Raw genomic sequence first — 24,606 nt, 5'->3', positions numbered from 1 at the left:
TTGTGGCAAGTGGACACACATGTGCTTTATTCTGGTGTGTTGGCACTGGGGCAGTTACCCTGCTTGGGTGAAAGACAAGGCCAAGCAGTTCGGCAAACAGCGCAGGGCACCCCAATTCCCGTGGGAGAGCTCCGGATCAGCGGGCAGGACATTCCCAGCGATCCCGGCCATGTTCAGCAGCCCCATCACGGCCGCCCGCACCGGAAGTGCCCTCACGCTTCCAATGGCACGGCGGCGGCGCCCCTCAGAGCCCGCCCCCTGTCGCTTTCTGCGCTGCCATTGGCCGAGCGCGCCGTCCATCAGCCCGCGCCGCGGGCCGGGGTGCGCGCGTGCGCAGTGTGGCGCCGGGAGCCGCGCGCGGCGGAAGCGGCGGGGCCGCAGCAGTTCCGCCTCGGCATCGGTGGCGCTGCACAAAATGGCGAAGATCGCCAAGACCCACGAAGGTAAAACGGCCCGCGGGGGCCTCGCGCCCGCGCCCGCCGGGCCCGCGCGCTCTGGCATCGGCCGCCGATTGTGCTTCTTCTCGCGTCAGCGCGGCGCCGGGCGCGGCCGGGCGAGCGGGGACCGGGCGGGCCGCGGCTCTGTGTAATGGCGGCTGCGCCGTCAGCGCCGGGCCCGGGCCGGGGGGGAGCTGGGGCCGGGGAGCGCTCGCTGTGCCCGCGAGGCACGGAGCGCGGTCCCTGCGCTGTCGCCCCACCGGCGCGGCCCCCTGCCCGCAGGGCCCACGGCTGGCGCTCGGGGCAAACCCCGTGGCCCCGGGCGGGTTTCGCATCGAAACGCCAGCGACGCGCGTTTGTTGCGGTGCTGGAGCCCTCTGGCCTCGGCCCGCGGTGAACAGCGGCCGGAGGGGCGGGCGAAGGGGTGGTGCCGCTGGAGCCGGCGCGGCCCGGGCCCATCCTGGGCCGCCGCTGGATGGGAAAAGTGCCCCGGAGGAGGGGAAAGAGCGCGAGGGCTCCAGCGTGTCAGCTGCCATTTTACACGCGTTTCCTGCCTGTTTATGTATGAAAACCGTCTCTCGAGTGATTTGAGAAGCGAGGGCTTTCACAAGCCGTGTGTTATTCCCGAAGGCGGCGGAGCGCGCTGCTGCTTCCAGCCCTTCGTAGCGGGAATCAGAGCTGTCCTTGTGGACATCGACCGTGGCTCTTGAGTATCTTCAGGCAACGCAGAATAATTTTGAGAATTATACCGCTTCTCTGTTTCTGCTTTTGAGTTTTTTACTCGTGTTTCTGTGTACGATAGGTGATCTGTTTTAATTTACATCCGTAATTCCCTAATCGAAAACCACCTCCAGACGGTGGTTGTGCCCTGGGGGGTAGACAGGGCGCCCACGTGGTCACTGGCTTCGGGGATGGGGTTTCTTGTTTCCAGTTTTGCACTTAAACTTTTCAAACGGACAGCCATCATCTCCCGTGGAAGTGAGGTTAATATAGTCTTTAACACTGCAGACCTAATCTGAGTTTAGGGATGAAGAAGAGCTTAAACTGCTATCCTCGCTTTTTTTATTATTTGGTTCGATTTTTTTTTTTTTTTTTGAGTTCTGGGACATTTCTGTAGAATTACAGGAGTTGTCGTTTGTTTATATGTGCTCTGCCTCTCGTATTACTTGAAGAGATTTTCGTAATAAAAGAGTAGAATTGTTGTAGGATTTTTTTTTTTTAATTTAAATTGCTTGTTTATTGGAGCAAATGGTGATCCATTGACTTCAGTGAAAACATGGACATGCTTCCCACTGCACGTTTTAATTAGTGTTGTATCAGACCAGATTTTAAGCAGGGAGTTGTTCAATAAAAATATGTATACCAGGGTATGATCATGTAATGCTCTTTCCCAGCTTGAACAGGCTTATTATTTTTTTTCTGAGCTCTATCCTATTTTTTTTTTTTTCAGTTACTGACTAATTTTCCAAGTTGAGTTGTTTGTTACTAAATCATCTTAGAAGATTTTTCATGTATTTGTACTGGTTTGTTAAATACTTATTGGCTTTGAATTCTGCTGGAATTAGTTTTTAATTTAATTTTTTTTCTTGCTCAGAAAAGAACAAAGAGATCACCAAACATAATAGAGAGATCTAACGTGTATAAGAGTGCTAAAGTAGCTAGAAATAAATTGCATAGGGCAAGCTAAATGTGCAAAACTGTGATAAGGCATGAAAACGTAGAAACTGTTTACTCTGTAAAGTACTACTTCAGTATAGGGTCTGGTTCTGCTTTCTTTTTTTAATGTTGCAAGTAGAATTACATGTGTGGTAATGGAATACATATTTTGAGGAAGGCTCTCAGGACCTGTCTGAGCTAGATGTTCACTGACTTCCAATTCAAATGTGTTGACTTTCATAATATTCAGCATTTATAGTATGTTTCAAACAGCTGTGCATGTTAAAGTTATTCCTTTTAAAATACCAAACTATATTTGAGTAAAATACAGAAAAGGTATGAGCAGTAGGATATTATCCCCCTCCTCTTTTTTCCCTCTTAACACTCACTCCCTATACTGTTTCTCTGTCTATGACTGAAGTTTCTGTTAATGTCCTGGTTTAACTAAATCATCAAATGAGTACTTTGCTTTGCACAATGTGTTTTTAAGCTTTGTGATTACTCTTCCTTAATTTGATTTGTATTAAAGTGCTTTGTTAAATAGGGTGTGAGCTTTTCCAGGACGTTGCCACTTAGCTCAAGGAAGGTAAAAACATCTTGAACGTCAAAATAGCATTTTCCAGCTAAATATGTGATGGTTTCCAAGAGGGCCACCAGGCTGCCTGTTGCTGCAGCCCTCCTGGTTCAGAGGTTTTTGTGCATGTCAGGGGGGTGTTCTCTCAGAGTGCTCCATTTCAACTGGCACCCAGGAACTGTGTGGCATGAGGTGAAAGTTATGGTGGCCACAGGTGGAGTTTGTTGACCCTGTCCTATGCAGACTTTCTTTGGTGTAGATAACCCAGCAGGATTTGCTGTGAGGAAATGAGAATGCTCCTTAGTCTGTTAACAGATGTAATCCCTGTAAATTTAAAGGAGAAGGCCAACAATAAATGAGACCTGTACCCTTTTCAGTAAACTTAGCTGTTCAAAAATAAGAGAACAAGGCTTTAGTATGCTGGGTGTTGGTAAGAACTGTTAATAGGAAGATATTTTTGCACTAATGCTATTGCTGCAGAAATCCTAGGATTATTTGAATAGACTCTATTGATGGTAGTTGTGGGGGGAGGCCATGCACAAGCAAATCTCTGGGGCCCATCCTGCAGGGCAGGGGCTTGTGTTTGGCTGAGTTATGTGTTCAGGTTGATTCAGTGAACAGGTGATGGAAAGGCAGGATGATCCTGCATTGTAGGCAAGATCTGTAGGCTTTTTTTTTGTGTGTTGAAGTTGGTTACAGCTATGGATGTTCAGTCAGGGCTTTCTGTGCTATTAAAGGAGGCCGAGTGTTGTTTTAGTAACTGCTCTTTAGAAATGAGAAACAGTGTTATTGTACTCTAAAATCACTCAGTGCCAGTAGTGTTGTCCTTGGGAGAGAAGGAAGCTTTGGGTATTCCCTTTCACTCCAGAGCTGCATTGCACCAGGCTGCAGAAGGAATCAGGAACTCGATCTGCTCTCTGGAAGAAACAGAAAGAACTAAAAAATCTGTGAGGAGAGTATTTGAGTTGCACTGGCTCAATAAACATGCCTTAGGATGACTTCACCCAAGTGGAATACCTTAAGATGATATGGGTGAGCAGGATACATGTGCCTCCAGAGGTGAGCAGAGACCCCTGAGGGCCAGAGAGAGATCCCTACTTTGGTAGTAGTTTCTTTCTGCTGCTTCTCTGGGAAGTAACATATTGGGGAGTAACGTGCCTCAAGTTCTGGGCTCGGTGGAATCCCTTGTGCTGTGCAGGATTTTAGTGGGAGCTGGATGTACCTGCAGGCAGGAACCAGCAGGTGCTCACAGCTGGAAAATAAGGCTTTTGTCACGTTTCAGCTTCTCATGAGCTGAGTTTCTGTAACACAGAGGTGGCTGTCCAAGTTATTCTGCTCTAGATATCTGCAAAAGGTCGATGGAAGGTGGCTGGAGCAAGATTTTAATCAGCCTCTGTGATATATATTCTGTTGGTGGGACTCTTGGTGAGTTTAGAAGCATATTTCTGCTGGTTTTACCGCTGCAGGAATTGCTGATTTGCTGTCAGGTTTACTGAACACTGTGCTTCACTGCCAGCTCCTGCAGGCTGTGTGTGAACACTTAGTCCTGCTGTTCTCGCTCAGCTATATGGCAAAGATTTCTTAGGTTAAACTGTGTGTTCAGTTGCCTCTCTAGAAAGCATGCCTTTGTACAGGAGGCACAATTTGGCTTACAGTGGTGTGTGGTTTGTTTGTTTGCTAGCTTTTTTTGGTTTGTGGCAGTCTGATAAGAAAAGATAAGAAAAGGATCGAGCCCTGACTTTAAGTAAAAACTTTAAGTTTACGGTTTGAACAATTTGAACTTTTAAACCAAGCAATTCTGATCCAATAATTTGCATTAGCAATAATCTTACCTTTAGAAAAACAGTATTTTAATTTTTGTCAAATTTCTTAGCAGATCTTGTGGTATAGTGTCTTTTGCAAGCTGACTTGGTGGGAAAACCTTATGAAATTTTTTCATCCTGAAAAAGAGAAATGAACAACAGTAGTAAACAACTAGTGAATAGTCAAGATTTAAGATTATTTATGAACAGAATTTCCTGTAGCTTCTTTTGTAAATTGGAAAATTTCTCCTGAGTTAATGTAGCAGGCAGTACCACTCTGGGTGGGAGAGGGTCAATCATTGGTGTTGGAAGGGTCTTTTGAGACCTTCCTCTCAAGCATGATCCTTTGTATTTCTGCAGCCATGAAATGCATCTCTTGGGTATTTTTTTGGCCATGAAAGGAATTGATTTGCTGAAGTTTACATTATATGGATAATTGTCTATATGTATCTGTTGACTCAAAATTCATAGGGAAACAGTAGTAATTTTATGGAGTTAGTTGTGCCTTAGTATACCTGCATCACAGTTATATTTGTTGAAGACAGTTGGATTACTGCAGTTTATTTTCTCACTGTGTTACAACAGATAGAGGAAGGCATGGTTTAATTTGGTTACTTGTTTTGTGGATTAATAAGTTAGTGTTCTTTCTGAAAGTACCAAATTTCTATGGTCAAAGATGTCCACCAGAGTTGATTAGAGTTTGATCTTGATACAGTAAAAGAATGGCAAAGCTCCCATTTGTCCTGTTTGAAGGGTGTTTTGTTACCCAGAAGAATGGTTGACTCTTAAAAGATGGTGGTGCAGGCAGGAATAATGATGAGTAAATAACATCTGATCTGCCAAAGTGAAAAGGAACTGGTCCTAAATTTGGTTTTTTTTTTTTGTTAAATTGGTACCCGGTGGCATATTAGTTGTTTTTTTTTTAATTTATTTATTCAAAGACAATACAGCTTTGCAGTGTTAGAAAACACAATACAGTGTTGTTTTATTAAATTTCAGCTTTTAGAACTCTTGCAGTAGCTCTTTTGAACAGATTTGTTTAAATTAGCAAAATTGGTGATAACGTTGTGGAAGGCTTTTTTTAATGAGAGGATTACATTTGTTGCAAAAGTGTTTTCTTAGTGTAGTGTTGAGAAATATTGCTGTGGTGTAAACTACCTTCTCTCCTATCTCTGGAAGATGAGATAGTTTGATTAGTTTGCTTTAGGCCATACAGTTAAAGTAGTCTGTGCAGGATAATATTACAGCTTCAGGAAAAGCTGCTTATAAATAGAATATAGTTTATGGTATTTGTTTCTTTGTTATTTAAAGCATTATAGTTTATGGTACTTTATAGTTTTGTGTGTCGTGTATGTTTGTTTCTTTTGTGATAATCTTTGAGACTGGGCAAAAAACTCAGTTTGCTGTACATAGTAACATGAATATTACATACGTGTAATAAGACTGGTGGGATTTTTTGTGTCTTTACCCTAGATATCGAAGCACAAATTCGAGAAATTCAAGGAAAAAAGCCTGCTCTTGATGAAGCACAAGGAGTAGGCCTTGATTCCACAGGATATTATGATCAAGAAATTTATGGTGGCAGTGACAGCAGGTTTGCTGGATACGTCACTTCTATTGCAGCAACTGAATTGGAAGATGTAAGTGATTTTATGTATTTGTTGTTTAGGGCATGCAATCTAAGTATTTGTAGATCAATTTTGAGTAATTTTTAATAGCAGTTGTTTGTAGTAAAACATTTGTTGTCTTTAAAGCCATATTGCACCAAATATGTCTTATCTGGGAAGCTTATAATCATAGAATTTGTGTTGGAAGGGACTTCAAAGATCATCTAGTTCCAACCCCCCTGCCATGGGCAGGGACACCTTTCACCAGACCAGGTTGCTCAGAGCCCCATCCAACTTGACTTTGAACACTTCCAGGGATGGAACATCCACAGCTTCTCTGGGCAACCTGTTCCAGGGCCTGACCACCCTCCCAGTGAAGTTTTTTTTTTTTTTCCTAATATCCAGCCTAAACCAACTCTCAGTTAGAAGCCATTCCTCCTCGTCCTGTCACTACATGCCTACATCCCTTCAGACACTGCAAGGTCACAGTTAGGTCTTCTTTCAGCTGAACAAACCCAACTCAGCTTTTCCTCATAGGAGAGGTCTCCATCCCTCTAATCAACTTGGTGACCTCCTTTAGACCTGCTCCATCAGGTCCATGTCCTTCCTGTGCTGAGCACCCCAAAGCTGGGTGCAGCACTCCAGGTGGGATCTCACCAGAGCAGAGCAGAGGGGCAGAATCCCCTCCCTCACCTGCTGGCCACGCTGCTCTGGATGCAGCCCAGGACAGGGTTGGCTTTCTGGGCTGCCAGAGCACGTGGCCAGGTCACATCCAGCCTCTCATCCACCTGCACCTCTGAGTCCTTCTTGGGAAAGCTGCAGTTTTAAGCCTGGCTTGTACTTCATGAATTGCACTTTGAGAGCCTTGTAGGCCCAAGCAAAAGGCAAAAAGTTGTGGCCTGGTACTTAATTGGTGTCAGCCTTGCCTGGAGTTAATTAACTTTGTTCTGTTGTTGCTGCCAAGATTAAAAATGACAGTAAAAAAATTCTGATAAATCTTTGTCCAAGAAACTTTAGTGACTCTTCTAAGATTTTTATTTTTACTTAATTTCAAATTTGAGAGCAGTTTTGAGCATTGGCTTTGTCACTATATTATATTCTCCTTATGTATCCTGCTTGTAAGATTACTTTATGTTAATTTCTAATTTAAACATTTGACCACATTTTCAGTTGCAGGAGCAGTCAGAAACTGCAGTTCTAGTCATAAATACATAGGTAACTACATATTGTACCAAGTGAATTATATTTTTAAGAGTGAAGAAGATTGTTATGTTCAGTTTAGTACTAGTTGATACGTTGATTTTTATTTTTTTTTAGTGTCATCCATAAACTTTTAAGGATTCCTTAATTAAAAATTTCTATTAGTCTGGAACTCACTGAAAAGTTTCCTAGTTTTAAGAGCAGTTTTCCTTTTGGGTTGCTGTAAGTTATGGCACAGAAACTGAGTACTAATATGAAGAAATAGATAACAAAAGTGAGTACCCCTTATTGCCATTATGATTGAGTAAGTATAATAAACTAACATGAATATATCTCTGAATTTTTCACTGCTTCTGAAGCTTTTTTATAGGGTTGTTTACTCAAGCTTTGTTCCATATAGCTGACTTCTAAGAGAAATAGCTTGATTATCAGTGCACCAGTTTTCATATGCCAACTAAGGAGCTGTATCAGAAATGCTAATATGAAATACAGATGTTTTGTCTTAACTAGTGTAGATAAACACAAGCATACTTGATAAAAGGTAGCATATTTCAGAGTACTTGAGCCTTGTAGAGAACAAGACACCTTTTTAACGGTATGGGTGTAATAATAAAAGCTATATGAGAAAGCTTGCTAAAATTAGGAATAAACGTGTCCATTTCCATCTTTTCTATGGCCACAGTGTGTTCATTTGATGTTAGTTTACCTAAATATAATATCAGCATGACAAATTTTTCATGTCTCTTTACTGCCAGGATGATGATGACTACCCTTCCACCAGTTTGCTTGGGCAGAAGAAGCCAGGGTACCACGCTCCAGTGGCATTGCTTAATGACATCCCACAGTCTACTGAACAGGTACGTCTGAACTGAAGGCACAGTAAAATACTGGCTTAGGTGTTAGGGGAAAGAAGTGTTAAAATTTATCCATAGCACACCTTGTCTTTTGGAAATACAAGATGTATGTACAGGGCTATGGTTTTTTAATTTTGCTGTAAGCTTGTTACTGCTTTAGCTTGGAATTTCACAGGGTGATAAAAATTGGCACTTGTGCATGTAAAGCCCATATGGGCATATAAACTAAACTGTTGAGTTTTTTTTTTAATTGAAAGCCACATACTTCAGAAATCAAAATAACTGGAAATCTTAATGGCCTTTATACATCTGTTTTTTTGAAGAAAATGTAATCACGTAATTTATATTCCTGGAGTATTTTTCTGTGAAATTCAAAAACATTTGAAGTGGCATTAAGTCACACTACAGAAAGAAAGGGAAAGGTTGACAGAGCACAAAATGCTTTTGTAACATGGGAATAAACTCTTAATATAGAAGATTTTTATCAGAAGTGCTTTCATAAGAAGCTGTGTTAAAAAAAGTGAAATTCTAGTTACGGAAGTAAAATTTATGTTAGCGTAACCTTTTGACATTATGGAAAGTTGAGATGAAAAATAATCTACGCCTTTTTAGGAATACCTGAAAATGAATACAGTACCAGACAGATTTCATATTGCTCCTCATACATATGTGACTAACAGGCTTTTTTTTTTGTTTTTAGTATGATCCTTTTGCAGAACACCGTCCTCAGAAGATTGCAGATCGGGAAGATGAGTACAAAAAGCACAGGCGGATGATGATAATTTCCCCTGAGCGTCTTGATCCTTTTGCAGATGGTAATTTCTTTTGACTTTTCTATACCCTGTATGGAATTTTTGTCTTTAATTGTCTTTAGCCCTTTGATTTCTGTTGGCATGCTTATAAACTTAGTTTTGTTTTTAAACATCCCCTTTTCATAGAGATTTGGTTGAAAATCTAGATGCCATATACTTCATCTTTATAATACGAGTTTTCTTTCCAGGTAGAAGGACAAGAAAATTGTCAATGAGCCATTGCCATAGAAACACAAAGGGTTAAAGGTTTCTCTTTTCTTTTGTTTTGGGTTGTGCGTTGTACTTTGAACAACTTGTGTATTGAGTGCTCAGATTCATTCAGTACCTTGAAAGTTTTCATTCCAAGTCATAGATTTACAGGGTTACTGCTTTTGAAATGCTAGTTCTCAAATAGAGCACCTTATTCTTACCATCCTATGTAAACCTTAGGTGGTACAGCTAAAAGAAACAAGAGCATATATAAGACTTTGATACTACTAATAGTTCAAGTCTGTTCTGATAATTTTAGAATGCAAGTCAGGAAAAGGGGTGTTAGTGGGTCTGAGAAATTTTCTTCAGGTGAGTGAGTTTCACATGTGGCAATAAGATGCCTGTTGGCTTAAAATTAGTAGCTATTTTGCAGGTTTTACAATTGAGAATTTCAGCCTGCATGAATTAATAGGGATATTAATTATTTTACTTGCTTAATTGTAATTGATATAAACATGTATTGTCAGAATTCACAGGCCCATACTAACTGTCCTTAATTTCTTTCCTACAGCAGTACTGCTATATGCCAGTCCTGTCTGCATTCTTAAGGGTGCAGTTCAACACATCCTGTGTAGATTATGGTGAAAAAGTATTCCAAAGGAAAGTCCTATCAAAGCTAGTGTCAGAAAGACACAGCCAATTGGGCAGTGATCTTCAGCGTAGAAATGTTTAAGAAGTGTATTTTTTTCCCTAAAGTATAATGCTATACCACTTGTATAGCAAATCCACACATTTTTCTTTAAGAAAAGTGTTTTTCTTGACAAGTCTCATTTCTATAAAGTTGGGCTTCTTTTAAAGTATTTAAAAATTTAATGAATGCAAGATACACAGCATAAAACAACATATGGTGTACAAACCCCATTTCCTGTGAGTATTGTTGTGGTGGTGTATGTACTGTATTGCATTCAGCTCCCAATCACAATTGTACCTTGAGAAAAGAAGAGGGGGAAAGTGTCATCAAATGGTTTTGTGGGGTTTTTTGTTTTGTTTTATTTTTATTTTTTAATGAAGCCCTGTTACAATATGACACTAGAAGGTCTGTGAGACATGTCCAGATTTGTCAAACTTATAAATGGGTCTTTATGATAAAACAGTTTAAACATTACTTAGGTATGCGATAGTTATTTATAGTCAGATAACAAGTAGGATTTAACAGCTTACACAAGGTAATGTTTTGATTATAAATATCTTTCCAAAGTGTTACTAATGGTAAAGAGATAATTTTCTAGGCTTCTATTCTGCTGCTTGAAGTCAGAACTGCTGATGGAGACAAAGGCACGAAAGTGTACGTATTCCGGATTAGCAACCCAGGAACCCATCACTTCTGAAGACTCTTAACTGTGTTGTCATTTTATCATTTTTATCGGCTTTAAAATATTTGTTTGAAACTGCAGTAGTTATGTTTGTGTTCAAACAGGTTAAATTGATCAGCAAACTGAATAAACGTAAGATACATGTAATTTTTAAAATTTTCGATCAAAAAGTAAAATTAAATGATCATGGAATAATATAATACTAGAGCAGGACAGTAGAAGTCAATAGTTTCTGCTTATCCTGTACTCATTGTGCTCCATTCCTGTTGCTGTTCTCTTCCACAGGAGGGAAGACTCCAGATCCTAAAATGAATGCCAGAACATACATGGATGTTATGCGTGAACAGCATTTAACAAAAGAAGAGGTGTGTTTGGGGGAGGGTTTTCCACTTGAACTGAGTTTCAATTTGCAGCCTTCGAAAGCATGTTAAGAGAGTGGGAAGATAAATTCTGTTGAATTCTGTCCTTTTCCTTGGAAAATCCTGTTCTTCACATATTGAAAGTCAATAGAATTTAAAGATGAAAGTTTTGGAAAACATCCGTTCTACGTAATAACTAAGTAATGCAGGGAGAAATATACTGAGACTATTTTCATATGGTTTTTTTTATAGCACTTGGGCTTTGTTTATTTTCTTACAGAGGATGAGAGACAAATTCTTAACAGTGACTGAGGAGTATTCAGTGTCAGATGTTTGTTTTTGTGAGCTCTGTGTAAAGAGAATCCAGGGAGGTTTTAAAAGGCTTTTGTTAAAGTACTTACAACAGATATTGCAGTACTAAGATGTGATAGAAGGTTAACATTTGATTTTAAATATTAAGAAAAAAGAAAAGGAAAAAAAAAGGGTAAAGCAGATGCTTTACTCATGGCTCTTAAAAATTCATTTTAGTTTGTAAAAAGATATTGGTAATAAATCAGATTTCTTGTGTAAAACCTACAGTGCCATCTTGTTAATTGGAGCAAGACCTTGTAGTTCCAGTGACTTTTGACATTGATTTATACTTGTCTTACCCTAATTTAGGGTTTAGTTCATAGTTTTGACAGTCTTACTGCTTATGGATCCATCGATAAGTGCAGAACAGTCTGGGTTAGTGTGCAGTTTCACCAATATCATCACAGAATTTTAGAGAGTCATCCCAGGGCTTTATGTCATGGGATATAGCTCGCATGAACATATTTTCTAAGCCATCCACCTTTAATTTACTGAAGTAGAAGTTGTTTGAAACAGATGGCTAATGATTTTAAGGCATACATATGGGTGACAGAAACTGATAGCTTTCAGAATTCTCCATGCACTTGCATTTGCTGTAAGAATGACTTTTATAGAAAAATCAAATCAATCAATTCAGCCCCTCTAAACAGATACCTGCTCTTTCAATACAGAATAATTTGAAAAAAAAGTGACCTTGAAATGAAAGCAGTAGCTAATTGCATGTTATTTGACCAAAACCTCAAAAAACAGCGTAAAAAGATATGGTAGAGCTGAAAAAACTCTTTTAAAGGTATAATCTGAAGAGACCTTCTTGAGAAATATTTTTCTTATGTTTGTATTTTTGTGCTTTTGAATAGAGGGAAATTAGGCAACAACTAGCTGAAAAAGCTAAAGCTGGAGAGCTTAAAGTCGTCAATGGAGCTGCATCTCAGCCACCTTCAAAACGCAAACGGCGTTGGGATCAGACAGCTGATCAGACTCCTGGTGCTACACCCAAAAAATTGTCCAGTTGGGATCAAGCAGAGGTAATAATCCTAGTGCTCATCAGCTATCTAAAAAGACATTATTAATGCTAATCCTCTTGAACGTCAGAAGTTTCTTACTCTATTTAAAAAGAGCAACTAGCAGCCTTTTACTGTATAGTGTGAGTGATACTTCTGGTCTTGTCTTGTGTAGACTCCTGGACATACACCATCTCTGCGATGGGATGAGACTCCAGGCCGTGCAAAGGGCAGTGAAACTCCTGGTGCCACCCCAGGCTCGAAAATATGGGATCCAACTCCCAGTCATACACCAGCAGGAGCAGCAACACCTGGCCGGGACACGCCTGGTCATGCAACACCAGGCCATGGAGGTGCCACTTCCAGTGCACGTAAAAATCGATGGGATGAAACACCAAAAACAGAAAGAGGTACTGATGGCAAACTGGAACGAGCATAATAGGTTTTGAATGGTTAATTGTATTGGTTTTTTTCACTTTAAGCTAACAGTGGGTTCAGAAGTCAGGCAAGAAGTAATTGTGCTCTGACATCTAGTGGTTGAAGTGGGATGTTGTTCTTGTCGGAGTTGGTAGCGTTGAGTTCTACCTGTGAGCTTCACTCACACCTGTGAAAGTATCTCAGCTCAAAAATTGAATCAAAGTTTGGTGGTGTATCTACTGACTGCTGCAGGGTGGGATTTTCATGTGTAGAGGACATTGTAAGGGAGCTCACGTTGAATTGCTTTTCATAATACATTTGTGTGTGTTGGTTCTGAATGGTTTAATTCTTTTGAAGAGGTTTTCATTAAAACAAGTTTTGGAAGCATTTTCTCACCTGCCTTACTTGAATTTGGCTCTTGTGTCAGAACAGTGGAAAATTGTTGCCTAATGCTTTTATCGAGGGAGTACATGGAGTACTCCCAGTTTCTACAATACCTGATTAATTCTGGGTTTTTTAGAGTATTATCTTTTTATGCTAAGAGTCATCAAGAAGATGACACATTTTTGTCATAAAAGGAAATTCTCTGTTGCATGTTTTTAGTGTAATGGTTGTTCTTTTTTCAGTATTCACCAAAGTAGTCTTTACTTTTTTGTCTACTCTTTGCTTATTTGATATTTTTTAATTTGTATAGATATGAGGACAAGATACTGAAAATGAGTCTGGATATTGATCCTATAGTTGGAATATGTACTGTTCAGCTTTCTGCAAAAGTTGTTTTGTTTTTCCTTAGATACCCCAGGCCATGGCAGTGGATGGGCTGAGACCCCTCGTACAGACAGAGGGGGGGACTCCATTGGGGAGACACCAACCCCAGGAGCAAGTAAAAGAAAATCCCGATGGGATGAAACGCCCGCCAGCCAGATGGGTGGCAGCACTCCTGTCCTGACACCTGGCAAAACACCCATTGGGACACCAGCTATGAACATGGCAACACCTACACCAGGTAAGCTCAGTCCCTTGGCTACAACTTCATTTTGTTTTGTGGGTATGAAGATCTACCTCTATATTGTATCTTGAAATAGGCTGCTGGCTAACATGCTCTCTTGGCTGTATGAAAGCATTCAGTATGTGCTCAGTTTACTCATTTCAATGTCCACAGCAACTCGGTTCTGGAGGGGAATTGAGACTTAAGTTACATATCTGTTGCTGCTCAGTTTAGTTGGTTAAAAATTGATAAAAGGCTCTCTAAAAGTCTGATATCTTACTGCAGATTTCAGGTGCTATGGAAACACGAGAGCACTTAAAAGCTAAATTAACATGTAATCTCCTTCTGCATACAGAAGATTTTTAAAAAAAAATACTATTTTTTTTTTTTAATTTGAATACAGGTCATATCATGAGCATGACTCCTGAACAGCTGCAGGCTTGGCGTTGGGAAAGGGAAATTGATGAGAGAAACAGACCACTTTCTGATGAGGAATTGGATGCTATGTTTCCAGAAGGATACAAGGTAATTTATCTGGATTAAACATAGCAGACCATGATGGGGGTTTTTTTCTTGCCAGGGATTGCTGATTTTTTTCCCCTCTCCCCACAAGTAGAATGTTTCATATTAACTATTGATTACTGATAGTAGATGCTTGTTTGATTTGATTGCTGATTTTATTGTAAATCCATTAGAAGGGAAGATCTAAAGGTGATCTGAAAGGCGGGTTGTTGTTCTGCTTGTCTGTGTTAGGAATGCCTGTCAGGGCCAGAAATGAGCTCTGAATGGACTGATAAAAATATTAAGTCCAGGTGTAGAAAACATAGAAGAGAGTAAGAAGCAAGTTACTCTGTTGATGCAGAATTTGAAGTGCTTCTTTAATACTTGGAGACTTCAAATTTTATTATCCAAGCTCTCAACAGTGGAAATGAGCTTTCTTCTGGAATATTGTCAATACAGGATAAGCGCAAATAAAAACTGTCACAGTGAATTTGTATTGGTGTGAACATGGGATCTGATGTAGGCAATAACACTTCTACAAATCCCTAAACAAATAAATTGCATTAAATTGCATTAAATTAAATTTTGTTCTTTCTCCTGTAGGTTCTTCCGCCACCGGCTGGTTACGTTCCCATTCGCACTCCAGCTCGGAAACTTACAGCAACTCCAACACCTTTGGGAGGGATGACTGGATTCCACATGCAGACAGAAGACCGGACTATGAAGAGCGTTAATGACCAGCCATCTGGAAATCTGCCATTCCTAAAGCCAGATGATATCCAGTACTTTGATAAACTGCTGGTAAATGAGGTTTCACTCGTGCTGATGTAGCTTTCCTGTTTTCTTTTGAATATGTAACAATGCCCTTTTATTTGTCTGGATTTATTTGTAGGTTGATGTTGATGAATCAACTCTGAGTCCTGAGGAACAGAAGGAGAGAAAAATAATGAAATTACTTCTGAAAATAAAGAATGGCACACCTCCCATGCGAAAGGTAAGATGAATTGTCAGGTGCATTTATGTAATTGTTTTTCAAAAATTGGCATTTGTTTTTAGGTTTAGCTTCAGTTGTCCATGGGATTCTCTCTAAGATAATCTTCTAAACTTTGATATCTGTTGTGGTTTAACACCAACTGGCAACTAAGCCCCACACAGCTGCTTGCCTCCCCCCAGCTCATGCCCTGTGGGATGGAGGAGAGAATCAGGAGAGTAATAGTGAGAAGGCTTGTGGGTTGAGATGAGAACAATTTAATAATAATAATAATAATAACAATAATAATAATATTAATAAAGGAAAATAACCAAAAAAAGAGAGAAATAAACCCCAAGAAAACAAGTGATGCAAATGGAAAACAGTTGTTTACCACCAGCTGATGCCCAGCCGGTCCCTGAGCACTGGTCCTTGGCCAGCTTTCTCCCTGGTTTATATGCTGAGCATGATGCCATATGGTGTGGAATATCCCTGTGGTCAGTTGAGGTCAGCTGTCCTGGCTGTGTCCTCTCCCAGCATCTTGTGCCCCTCAGCCACCTCGCTGGTGGAGTGGGATGAGGAACAGAAAAGTCCTTGACTGTGTGTAAGCCCTGCTCAGCAATAATTAAACATCCTGTGTTATCAGCACCGTTTGCAGCACAAATCCAAACCACAGCCTCATCCTGTGAGCCTCATCCTCAGTAACTGTGAGGAGAATTAACTCTGTCCCAGACAAAACAGCACATCTGTTTAGTGCTTTCTTCCTCTTCTATATCTCTGTAGCTTTTTGTTTGTCATTCAATGTAGTTTAGTATTGCTGCTCTTTCTGCAGTAATGTCAGTCACTAAATGTTTTATGGCTTGAATAATTTTATTTTACAATTTTAAGAGACTAGATTTATAGTTCTTTTTGCTGACAGGGCATTGTAATTTTCTGGCTCTTACTTCCTACACTTAAATTAGCAGTGTAGCTCTTAGTTAAGTTGGCCTTAAACATTAGGTAACACAGTAGCAGTATTTTCTGCACAGGTTTGCTCTGAATTTACAATAGCACCAAGCTGCCTAGGTGCAAGTAAGTGCTGTGAAGCTGATTTTTAGATGGAGACAATATTAGACCAGAAGCATGCTTTTCTTGAAAATTGAACACCTAGGAGCTAACCACACGGTTTTGGTCATCACACATTTATGTTCAAACAGATCAGCATAAATTCGTTTGAAGTAGAGTTTTGCCCTGATAGGGGTAAGTATTTTGAAGCCTGTGGTTACAGTCAGTTACATTTTAACTTGGTTAGTATCTGTTTTGTAATTGTTCACTGTTGTTTCCTTAGTTTTAACCAGCGCGCTTTTTGGTTTTGTTTAGGCTGCGTTGCGACAAATCACTGATAAAGCTCGGGAATTTGGAGCAGGGCCACTGTTCAATCAGATTCTGCCTCTGCTGATGTCACCAACACTTGAAGATCAGGAGCGTCACTTACTTGTCAAAGTCATCGACAGAATTCTTTACAAATTGGATGACTTGGTCCGACCATATGTGCACAAGGTCTGCTGCAGTTTAGTATTTCATCTCTGATTTGCCTTTTCTGCACTTTGTGTGCACGTTGGAAGAGGATGATACCATGTTTTTTTAACATAATTGGCTTTCATATTTCTTAAGCCAAACTTTAAGTTTTTGTAGTGTGATTGAAGTGTGGGCTTTTTAGTATTATGGCATGATGTAAATATGATATATATATATATATCATGCATCATATTGGAGGTGGGAAGGGGATCTTACCTGATCTAGGTAATATTACTGGACCAGGTCCTTTAGAGACAAAAAGCTGTAAAAACAACATAGATTTATTCTTTTTCTGATCATAATAAAATTTTAAGCTTGGATCCATGGAATCATCTTTGTTTCATGGACTCTACTAGAGCCAGAAATACTATTAAAAGTTTTAATGAAGGGCAATATTAATTTGTTCATTTTTTTAGATCCTTGTCGTCATTGAACCACTGCTGATTGATGAAGACTACTATGCTAGAGTGGAAGGCAGAGAAATTATTTCAAACTTGGCTAAGGTAAAATTCCATCCTTCATCAGAGCACTGAGTTAGCTTACATATATAGCTGCATGTTTATAGGTGTGGCAGAAGAATTAACTGTGCTGTTCATAAATCCAATTGGTATGTTTCCTGTTTTTTCCTTCAGGCTGCTGGTTTGGCAACAATGATCTCCACAATGCGCCCTGATATTGATAACATGGATGAATATGTCCGAAATACAACAGCTCGAGCCTTTGCTGTCGTTGCCTCTGCTCTGGGCATTCCTTCTCTGTTACCCTTCTTGAAAGCTGTCTGTAAAAGCAAAAAATCCTGGCAGGCTAGGCACACTGGCATCAAGATTGTGCAGCAGATTGCTATTCTTATGGGTTGTGCTATCTTGCCTCATCTCAGGAGCTTGGTTGAAATTATTGAACATGGTAAGTTCTGCTTTTCCAGGCCAATTTTTTTGTACTCACTTTACATCTGGAAATTTTTTCATACCCTCAGTCACAGTTACAATAAGGTCCTGGTTTTGTTTTTCTTCTAACACTGAGAAGCATTTCAGCTGACTCTGAAAGAGGAATAGTGGTTCATTCCTGAAAATAAATAAATCCCTTTTACACTGCCCCTCTGTTTTTGCTGTTTGAACTTAAGACACAACAAGCACAAGAAGTGCTACTAAACACTACTCTTTTGCAGGGCTGGTGGATGAGCAGCAGAAAGTTCGCACCATCAGTGCTCTGGCCATTGCTGCTCTGGCTGAGGCAGCTACACCCTACGGTATTGAGTCATTTGATTCTGTTCTGAAGCCTTTGTGGAAGGGTATTCGTCAACACAGAGGAAAGGTATATCTGAAATACTTCTGTAGTTTGAACTGAAATGGATGTGTACCCTCTGTAACTAATTAGAGACATATTTCTGCCTTTAAATAGGGTTTGGCTGCCTTTTTGAAGGCTATTGGTTACCTGATTCCACTCATGGATGCCGAGTATGCAAACTATTATACCAGAGAAGTCATGCTAATCCTTATCAGAGAGTTCCAGTCTCCTGATGAAGAGATGAAAAAAATTGTGTTGAAGGTATGTCAGAATGATTGTTTAGCATTGATATTGATTATGTATGTATTTCCTTTTCTTAAAAATAAACCAAAACCCCCCAAACCAACCAAATAAAAAAACTCCAGCCTAAAACCCACACCCTTCAGAATTAAAATTGTTGGATTTTTGTTTCCTGCCAGGTGGTAAAGCAGTGTTGTGGTACGGATGGTGTTGAAGCAAACTACATTAAAACAGAAATCTTGCCACCTTTTTTCAAACACTTCTGGCAGCACAGAATGGCATTGGACAGAAGGAATTACAGACAGGTATTTTAGTGTTTTTTTTTTTTTTTTTTTTTTTTGTGTGTGTGTGGTTTTTTGTTTTGTTTTGGTTTTTTTTTTAGTTGGAAAATTATTTACGGTAGAATAAAATTCATATTAGAATGTTCATTCAGGCTAGATGCTTAATTTTGTCTGTGTCCTGAAACTGATTTTTGTTTGTACTAGTGATTTGGAAGTTGTGTAGCTAAGAAGGCTCTCAGGCTCTTAGGAGTTTATCGAGACATTTTACATCTGTGTATATGAGTCTGCCTCAGTTGTACAATGGGGTAGGTTGCTCCATTTGTGTTAAAAAGATTGAATGATTTCTATAGGTAAAAACAGTTGTTCGTGATGCTGTTTCTCTTCAGACAAGAGAAATTATTTTCAAGATGGAGAAAGTAGATTTTTAACAATGCTTGCTTACCTAACATTTGTGTATTTCAGCTGGTTGATACAACTGTGGAGCTGGCAAACAAAGTGGGAGCAGCAGAAATTATTTCTAGAATTGTGGATGATCTGAAAGATGAGGCTGAGCAGTACAGAAAAATGGTCATGGAAACAATTGAAAAGATAATGGGAAATCTGGGGGCAGCAGACATCGATCATAAACTGGAAGAACAACTTATTGATGGTATCTTGTACGCCTTTCAGGAACAGACAACAGAGGTATGGCCAGTGTGTGGTTTACTTCAGTTATAAGCCATTTCACTGTTAGCAATACAGAAATGTATGCTTCTAAGGTAGATTTTTTTTTTAGAATCACTTTTTAGATGTCACTGCTCTAATCAATGAAATCCAGAAGCAATCCCTGGAGTGTTAGCATTTTACTGGCAGTTTTAGATGGTGTCAGCTTTAGTTCAAATGTAGTGTTGCTGTTGGTCTGATTTTCCTTTGTTTTTACACCCAGGATTCTGTGATGCTGAATGGTTTTGGCACAGTGGTTAATGCTCTTGGCAAAAGAGTTAAACCCTACTTGCCACAGATCTGTGGTACAGTTTTGTGGCGTTTGAACAACAAATCAGCTAAAGTCAGGCAGCAGGCTGCTGACCTCATCTCTCGTACTGCAGTGGTCATGAAGACTTGTCAAGAGGTATTGTATGGACTTCTCCTACCAAATTTGCTCTAGCTTGTCATAGTAATGAGAGGGGAGAGAATTAACTTCTAAATCTTTTTACTTGGTTGCAGGAAAAACTGATGGGACACTTGGGTGTTGTTTTGTATGAGTACCTGGGTGAAGAATATCCTGAAGTACTGGGCAGCATTCTCGGAGCGCTGAAGGCTATTGTGAACGTTATAGGTATGTTTTTGTGTTCATTACATGGCTGTTCAAGAGAAAAATGAGCAGGCATTATAAAACTAAATGTGCCTCTTGGAATTCAACAGGTATGCACAAGATGACGCCACCCATCAAAGACCTGCTGCCACGTCTCACACCTATTTTGAAGAACAGACATGAGAAAGTGCAGGAAAATTGTATTGATCTTGTTGGGCGCATTGCAGACAGGTAAGTTATGAGGACATACCTGACCCTCTGTGTGGGCAGTTATTGCAGCAAAAGCTCCAGTTGAGTACTGGATTTGGCATCTAGGTACTCTCATATCTCTTGATATCTCTGAAGTTCTATGTAGAGCTTGAGATGGGATATTTAGCAGGTGGTCTGTTGAACATAATGTAATTATATTATTTTTAAAGCACTTTATAAGAATTATGTTGTCCACTTATGCAAACTTAGAATGCACACAATATAATGAGTTTTGAGTACACCTTTGACTGGGGAAAGTCTAATATTAACAGATACCTAATTAAGGAAATGGTTAAGCAGTATCCCTCTGTTGACAGCAAATGAATAGGTGCTGCAGTTTGTGTGGTTTTATTTAAAAAATTCTGACATCACTGAAGAGATAACTCACTTTATTCACTTTCAGAGGTGCAGAGTATGTTTCTGCAAGAGAATGGATGAGGATCTGCTTTGAACTGCTTGAATTACTAAAAGCTCACAAGAAAGCTATCAGAAGAGCCACAGTGAACACCTTTGGTTATATTGCAAAAGCTATTGGGTAAGTTGGTTTAACATTTACCCACTTCTACACACAGTTACCAAATATATAGTGATGATTGACAGTTTTCTCCTGAGAAATAATCAAACTTCTCTACATTTTAGATGTGCAGACTTGGTTTTACTCATTTTGTAGAGGAATACAGCCACTTATTCTTCATTATCATAGGATACTGCACTTCTGAACACAATGTGTAGACTAGCAAGGTTAAAGTACAATTTGGTAGTAAAAGCTATTTGTCCCATGAATTTTTGATACTGTGATATGCATTCAGACCCTCTTTGTATTATTTCATAAACTCTCCTTTAAATAATCTTTCTTATTTTGTTTTTTTTTCCTAAATCAATACTTCTATTTGCAAAGGATTTTTTACCTCTTAAGGTGATACAGCAAGTCAGCAAATTGTAGAACGAAGCACAGTTTCCATCTTTATGCATATACTTTAAGTGACATATTACTTAATGCACATACAGCAAGCAACCAAGGAGTGCTGTAACTACATTACCTCTGCAGACATAACCTGTCTCTGTCAGTGTGTACAGTTTTATACAAGTTTGTAATCACCTGTGGGATCAGAGTAATAGTGGGGATGCTGTGCTACCCTCCAGGGTTTACATGAGGCAGAACAGAAGGCAAGGAAAAACCTAAGTAGGGAAAGAAAAATATGTTGGTTATGAAAATAAATTGCTTCAGCTGTTTGAATTTAGTGGTTTATGTTGTTTCCCAGTTCTCTAAACATTTTTTAAGAGCTAAGCCATGCTTCTCTGCCACTTGCAGTTTGAAACTCAACCTACTTGATCCAAATCCTCCCTGAATCTATTGACATGGATGCCCATGTTATCTCTTTCAGACCTCACGATGTGTTGGCAACACTGCTAAATAACCTGAAAGTACAGGAAAGGCAGAACAGAGTATGTACTACAGTAGCAATTGCTATTGTGGCTGAAACATGCTCACCTTTCACAGTGCTGCCTGCACTCATGAATGAATACAGAGTTCCAGAACTGAATGTCCAGAATGGTGTGTTAAAATCTCTTTCTTTCCTGTTTGAATACATTGGAGAGATGGGAAAAGATTACATTTATGCTGTTACACCATTGCTTGAAGATGCTTTAATGGACAGGTGAGTACACTTCCTCTATAGTACTTAGACATAATCATATTATAAGCATATAGCTGGTTCTTAATGGTAGCAAATATACATATTATCCTTGTTTGCTTAGGGTTTTAAGTAACCAGCATGATTTGCAAGCTGTTATTTGCAAATAATTCACATTATATGCTCCAATTTTATTAATATTTTGAAAATTAAAATGATACAAGTGTCTTAAGTCAAGATTTCTTACATTAAAACTGCTTTTGATAATTTATGTTGTTGGAGCTTTTGCTGTGGAATTAGTGTTGATTAATTTGTCAGAAAATTCCCCATCTTTTTTCACTTCACTGATTTCTGATCCTCTGCCTCTTGCAGAGTTAAGTGGGGAATAAAGGTGTTATTAGTGCTTTTTAAAAAAGTGTTATTGAAAAGAAATGCTGTGCTTGTCCAACCATGTTGCTTCTAAGTATAGTTTGTTAATAGACCATTGTTCTCTTTGCAGGGATCTTGTGCACAGACAAACAGCCAGTGCTGTGGTGCAGCACATGTCTCTTGGTGTTTATGGGTTCGGCTGTGAAGATTCTCTTAATCATTTGTTAAATTATGTGTGGCCCAACGTGTTTGAAACCTCTCCTCATGTCATTCAGGCAGTCATGGGGGCTCTGGAGGGCCTCAGAGTTGCTATTGGTCCCTGCAGAATGTTGCAGTACTGTTTACAGGTATGTTCCTGTGTGTGCTGGGATAGCAGAGACAGCACTTGACTTTTTTGCCTCCTGGAAAGTCCTTGCCTGACAACTGAAGATGATTTCCAGCAAAGAAATAGTGTGACTTTTTGTCTCTTTAAAGTTTTCTTTAAATGTGGCATTCTGTACTAAGGATGTGAATAACTGAAACGTGCAATAAGCAGAGATTTTGTTCTAGTGAGTTAGCTGATTACATTGCAGAACTTGTGTGGAACTAGCAGATGACCTAGAATATAAATTGACTAAAATAGCCTGGCACTTCAGGTTTGTAAATTGGAAGCATCTTACAAATTTTGAGTACGTGAACTAATGACTGGGGAATAAATGAGTCATGTAAGGGCTTAAGAGAACAAGTAACCAGTGAGATAAATAAACAATAAATTAACATATTGGTTCAATATTGAGTCAGTACGATTTGTTGTCAGCCGAGAAAAACAGTAAGACATTTAAAACTGTAAGAGTGAAGCACTAGAAAACAGTACTTTGATTAGAATTTATACTGTTAGATCGATACACACTTACAGAAGATGAACTGACACTGGTAAGTGCTGGTAAAATCTGAAGGCTCCTTTTCTGTGTCATTGCATGTAACAGTTCTTGCTGTGTTGGCTGCAGAACCTAAATTCGCCTGACAGATGGGGAGCAAGGATTAATGTAATGCAGATCAATGTAGAGAAGGTGTGACAGCATTTTATTAGTTATTTGCAAATAAGAAATTTAAGAGTGGGGACCTTAGCATAAAGATTCTGACATCAGTAGGAAGGTGAAAAAAGTCTCTTGCAGTGTATGTTTTTGCAAGTACTACTTGAATGTCCCATTATATAGAACTGTCCTTTTCCTGGAGCTTTTGCATTCTGCCAATTTATTAAGTGCTTATTTTGCAACGCTTGGTTAAATTCAATGAAAGCTATTGGCACCTTTTAAGCTTTTAATAAATTTTGTTCCGTTCTGTTTTCTAGGGTTTGTTTCACCCTGCCAGAAAAGTCAGAGACGTTTATTGGAAGATCTACAATTCGATCTACATCGGCTCACAGGATGCTCTGATAGCACATTATCCAAGGATCTATAATGATGAAAAGAACACCTATATTCGTTATGAACTTGATTACATCTTATAATCTTCTTGTTCAGTTGTTTGTGTTTAATGCACAGCTGTTGTTCAATTAAATGCTTCAGATTTGACGATGTAAAATTTTAAAATTTGGAGATCAGCGTAGGGCTGGTCAGAGGCAGAGCTAGGTATCCAGTAGCATGATTTTTTAAATATGTCCTTGTTTTTTGATGTTAAACAGTTAAAGCCAGTAGTGACCAACAAAACAGTGATTACAATGTACTGGAGGGATTTCGTTTTGGATCCATCTTTCTGAAGTTTTAGATTTCATTCCTTGTGTTTAAAGGGGAAGTTTATTTGAGAAATAAACATTTGTGTATAAAAACTAATTTGTGTGTGGTTTTTGGACAGAGGGGCTTGTAAAATGAGGCCCTTTGGATTAAGTATTTGTTCATGTAATAAATAGGTGGTATAAAACATTTTAACCCTTTTTGTCATCCACTAGCTTTTGAATAAATAAGAAAAATGTACCAACTGTAGTTAACGTGTGTCTCTTTGTCATGCAGTAATGTGGCTGGAGCCTGGCTGATGGCTGTAGTAGTAGCAGTTTATTCTCATGGAAAAAGTAATGTTTAATTTCTTGTTGATGCTGCTTCATCTACAGTATGAAGGTGGGCATGGATTAGCTTGGTAAATTTTCGGAAGTGAAGCAGTTTTATTGTAAATGGTATGTGTTAAATCAGTTGTGGAAATTATGCATATTGATCACATTCTGAGTTTTTTAGCATTTATGGCTGTATGAAGTGCCAAATAATATTTGTAGGCCGTGCTATGAACCTGTTAAAGCTTTAGGAAAGTTGTGTCCCTAGCACCTTAGATGAGGCAGTTTCTAAGAAAAGCATTCTATTTGCTTTTGCTTTTTGCCTTCTGTGCACGTACTACAAAGGAAGAGGTTTTGATACATGACAGTAAAGCACATACAACATGAGGTTAAATCATTCTGGTGGTAGTTATATTATCACATGTTTGTAAGGTAACAGAAGGTAGTAGTTGCCTATCAGGCGTGGTGTTTTGTGAGTCCTTCATTCAAGCTGAGTGATTGATTTCCATCTTATGAAGTTCAGTACAGTGTTGTTAGCTGAGTTCTCCCTTGCTGTTCAACATATGAGAAAATTCCACCCTTCCTTT

General features: G+C 39.3%; 1 protein-coding gene across 4 annotated transcripts; it reads left to right on the top strand.

The window, feature by feature from the left end:
• Positions 1–326: 326 nt before the first annotated feature.
• On the top strand, positions 327–23,948 carry SF3B1 (splicing factor 3b subunit 1). Of its 4 annotated transcripts, XM_064660529.1 has the most exons (25): positions 327–443; positions 5,943–6,109; positions 8,032–8,133; positions 8,831–8,945; positions 10,790–10,869; positions 12,072–12,239; positions 12,391–12,625; positions 13,426–13,638; positions 14,024–14,145; positions 14,725–14,922; positions 15,014–15,115; positions 16,451–16,630; positions 17,065–17,151; positions 17,281–17,551; positions 17,814–17,959; positions 18,047–18,193; positions 18,352–18,477; positions 18,916–19,137; positions 19,379–19,561; positions 19,657–19,768; positions 19,855–19,975; positions 20,397–20,528; positions 21,379–21,651; positions 22,127–22,343; positions 23,327–23,948. In XM_064660529.1, exons 1-25 carry the CDS (start codon positions 416–418, stop codon positions 23,483–23,485), a joined length of 3,906 nt encoding a protein of 1,301 aa, XP_064516599.1. In that variant the 5' UTR covers positions 327–415; the 3' UTR covers positions 23,486–23,948. The 4 variants fall into 4 exon arrangements, 3 of the variants coding, with proteins under 3 accessions (XP_064516599.1, XP_064516601.1, XP_064516600.1); XM_064660530.1 differs by lacking the exons at positions 327–443; positions 5,943–6,109; positions 8,032–8,133; positions 8,831–8,945 and adding an exon at positions 10,364–10,476; XR_010431862.1 differs by lacking the exons at positions 12,391–12,625; positions 13,426–13,638; positions 14,024–14,145; ... (14 more) ...; positions 22,127–22,343; positions 23,327–23,948 and adding an exon at positions 10,421–10,476 and having other exon boundaries at positions 12,072–12,125.
• Positions 23,949–24,606: the final 658 nt, after the last annotated feature.

Source organism: Pseudopipra pipra, chromosome 7 (assembly GCF_036250125.1).
Source record: "Pseudopipra pipra isolate bDixPip1 chromosome 7, bDixPip1.hap1, whole genome shotgun sequence".
NCBI lineage: Eukaryota > Metazoa > Chordata > Aves > Passeriformes > Pipridae > Pseudopipra > Pseudopipra pipra.
Note: the sequence above shows the minus strand (reverse complement) of the source record. Positions and strands in the feature narration are given on the sequence as shown.

Excerpts from the sequence above, each read along its gene's own strand:
- SF3B1 (XM_064660529.1), top strand. The coding sequence starts at position 416 with ATGGCGAAGATCGCCAAGACCCACGAAG. Across the intron at positions 12,240-12,390 it reads CCAGTTGGGATCAAGCAGAG|ACTCCTGGACATACACCATC; the intron begins GTAATAATCCTA and ends TGTCTTGTGTAG. Across the intron at positions 19,138-19,378 it reads TTCAGGAACAGACAACAGAG|GATTCTGTGATGCTGAATGG; the intron begins GTATGGCCAGTG and ends TTTTACACCCAG.